This window comes from Pteropus vampyrus, unplaced genomic scaffold, assembly GCF_000151845.1.
Source record: "Pteropus vampyrus isolate Shadow unplaced genomic scaffold, Pvam_2.0 Scaffold36, whole genome shotgun sequence".
NCBI classification, from domain to species: domain Eukaryota; kingdom Metazoa; phylum Chordata; class Mammalia; order Chiroptera; family Pteropodidae; genus Pteropus; species Pteropus vampyrus.
In genome coordinates this window covers 8513992-8516648 of record NW_011888817.1, presented here as the reverse complement: position 1 = coordinate 8516648, position 2657 = coordinate 8513992, and the positions used below count along the sequence as shown (strand labels likewise).

General features: G+C 35.4%; 1 protein-coding gene across 1 annotated transcript in view; it reads left to right on the top strand.

Moving 5' to 3' along the window:
- Positions 1 to 2657, top strand: part of SNRNP40 (small nuclear ribonucleoprotein U5 subunit 40) — a 28686-nt gene that overhangs the window by 3133 nt on the left and 22896 nt on the right. The window contains exons 3-4 of the mRNA XM_011357803.2: positions 495 to 588; positions 1839 to 2004. Coding sequence (XP_011356105.1) covers positions 495 to 588; positions 1839 to 2004 — 260 coding nt within the window. The remainder of the gene's footprint in view (positions 1 to 494; positions 589 to 1838; positions 2005 to 2657) is intronic.

Sequence of the window (2657 nt, the reverse complement as noted above, 5' to 3'; positions counted from 1 at the left end):
TAATTCTTAACTCCTTGCTAGAGCAAGCTCCCTGAGGATAGGAACTATGTCTATTCATTTACCTCATTTTACCGCAGTACCTAGCATGTTATAGGTACTTACTGCATGTGGATTGACTAAATGTAACATAAAGTCATTGCCATGTGACCTTCAAGTCATTTACAGCTTTCTACGTTTTCCATAAGTGCCAACATTTTGCAGTCTGCTTATATTCATAGGAGACAATAGTGCCAACTTTTTAAATATTATAGGAAAAAAACCTTAAGATTTAAAATATTATATCCGTTAACTTTATTACCTCATGAAATGTGAAAATATTGCATTAACTTTGTTACAGTGTCAGGAATATTGGTCCAGCTGGTAGAACCAATAGTGTTCCAAGGGAGTATCATTTCAAACTGTTTTTCTGGTAAATTCATAAGGACCCTTTCCATGGCCAGTAATGAATTTCTTTTTGCCTAGTAATGCTCACAGAACCATTGTCTCCCTAACAGTATTGTGGAATGTCTATGGTGACTGTGATAACTATGCAACATTGAAGGGACACAGTGGAGCAGTAATGGAACTGCATTATAACACAGATGGCAGGTGAGTATTCTGCATGGTGGAATGACAACTGCTTCTTATACTAATTCTTCTTGGCATTTATTCACTTTTCGTCCTTGAGTTTTCTCTCTCAGGAGACCATGCTGTCAAAAACTGGTACATTTGAGCAATTTATTATCCTATCACTGTCACCTCAAGTAAGGTGTTTATTGTTCCATATATCCTTTATAAATACATCATCTCTATCATCTAACATTTCAAGATCGCAGACAAATTTGTTTTCTTAAGACATAGAACATAATAATTTTTATATGTAGAAATTAGCTATTTTATTACAAAAGTAGTAAAATATTTTGAGAAACTAAAAGCAGAACAATGAAAAAATAGCCAATATTTCTACCACTCCAAAAGATAATCACTTAATATTGTGACACGTTTTTCTCAAGCCTTTTTCCTACTCAGAACTGTTGGGTTTTTCTTATATGTTGGAGTTACATGTGTAATCTTGTCTACTGCTTTTTTTCCCTTAACATTCACCTAACATATCTGTTGATCATAACATACTATTTATCATAATCATTTTAATGTTTTTCATAATTTTAGAATAACTAGATAATATAAAGATGTGTTTCTACAAAGGTGATCTCATTAGATATTTCAGTAAACATTTCACACCTCTGACCTCTAAAATCTTAGGGTTCTTTGAATCAACTGGTATGTAGCCTATATACACTTAATTCGAGTAAAGAAAGCTTTATAAAATAATTATAACTTAGAAATTATCCTCAGAGACAAAATAAAAACTTTGATTTTTAGAGAAAGGGTTGGAGTTGCTGAGCTGTTGGGTTAGGAATTGCCAGTCTGTCTTACCTCTGCAGCAAGGAGTGATTTAACGTTTCCAAATGGGAAGATGTCTTATGTGTAAAGTCTTATCTATCACAAAGGAGGGAAAGATTGAGAAAACTGTCATAAAGGAGGGAAAGATTGAGGAAACTGTCGCGAAGGAGGGAAAGATTGAGAAAACTGCTGTATTAAATGTGTAGTATGAGAACTGATAGAAGGAATTTTTTTTTTTTAATGTTTCTTAAGATATGCCTTGTGACTGGGTCTAAAACACTAATAGGATTTTGGTAGGCGAGGTGAGGCAGGCATTCCAGTATCATGTGCCAAACTGTCAGGGCACAACACATCAGTGGTCTTGAAAAGTTTGACACATTTTGGTAGGTGAGAAAGGCACATTGCTGTTGTTTGTATTCACTTATTTATTTTTTGTTCTTCCTCTTATCTTCTAGTATGCTCTTCTCAGCATCCACGGATAAAACTGTGGCAGTGTGGGATAGTGAAACAGGTGAAAGGGTTAAAAGGCTGAAGGGGCATACGTCCTTTGTGAATTCCTGTTACCCAGCCAGGAGGGGCCCACAGCTTGTCTGCACTGGCAGTGATGATGGTACGGTTAAGGTGGGTGTTCTTGATGTCTCTGTTTTGCAATTTCTGAGGTGACATAATGTGAATTTTATCTTTCCTTCACCTCCTTGCTATACCTTCCTCGCTACAACTTTGTTTTAGCAGTCATTTCCAAAAACAGAAACTTTAAGTATCCTACAGAATAATATTAGAACCGAATCAACCATTGTGACAGAATAAAATGGACCACCTGAATTGGATTCTTGGCTCAGCTGCTTACTTAATTGTGTAATCTTGGGCAGTTCACTTTTCTGATCCTCAGTTTCTCGAGCTTTAGAATAGTAATAGTAGTATATGTGTCTTACACAGCTGTTGTGAAATTAGTGTATAAAAAGTTCAGTACATGTTTTAATAACACAGGATGAGATCTTAAAGATCATTTAGTTCAATGATTTCCAACCTATTTGTATATCAGAATCACCTGAACCACTTGTTAAAAAAAAGATTCAGCCAGACTCTGGTTCAGTAGGTCTGAATGGGATTTTTTTAATTTAAGACTACTTTTAAAGCAGTTTTAGGTTCACAGCAAAATTAAGGGTAAAGTACAGAGATTTCTCATATACCCACTGCCCCACATATGCATAGCCTCCCCCATTATCAACATCCTCCACCAGAGTGGTATATTATAACTGATGAATCTGTATTGA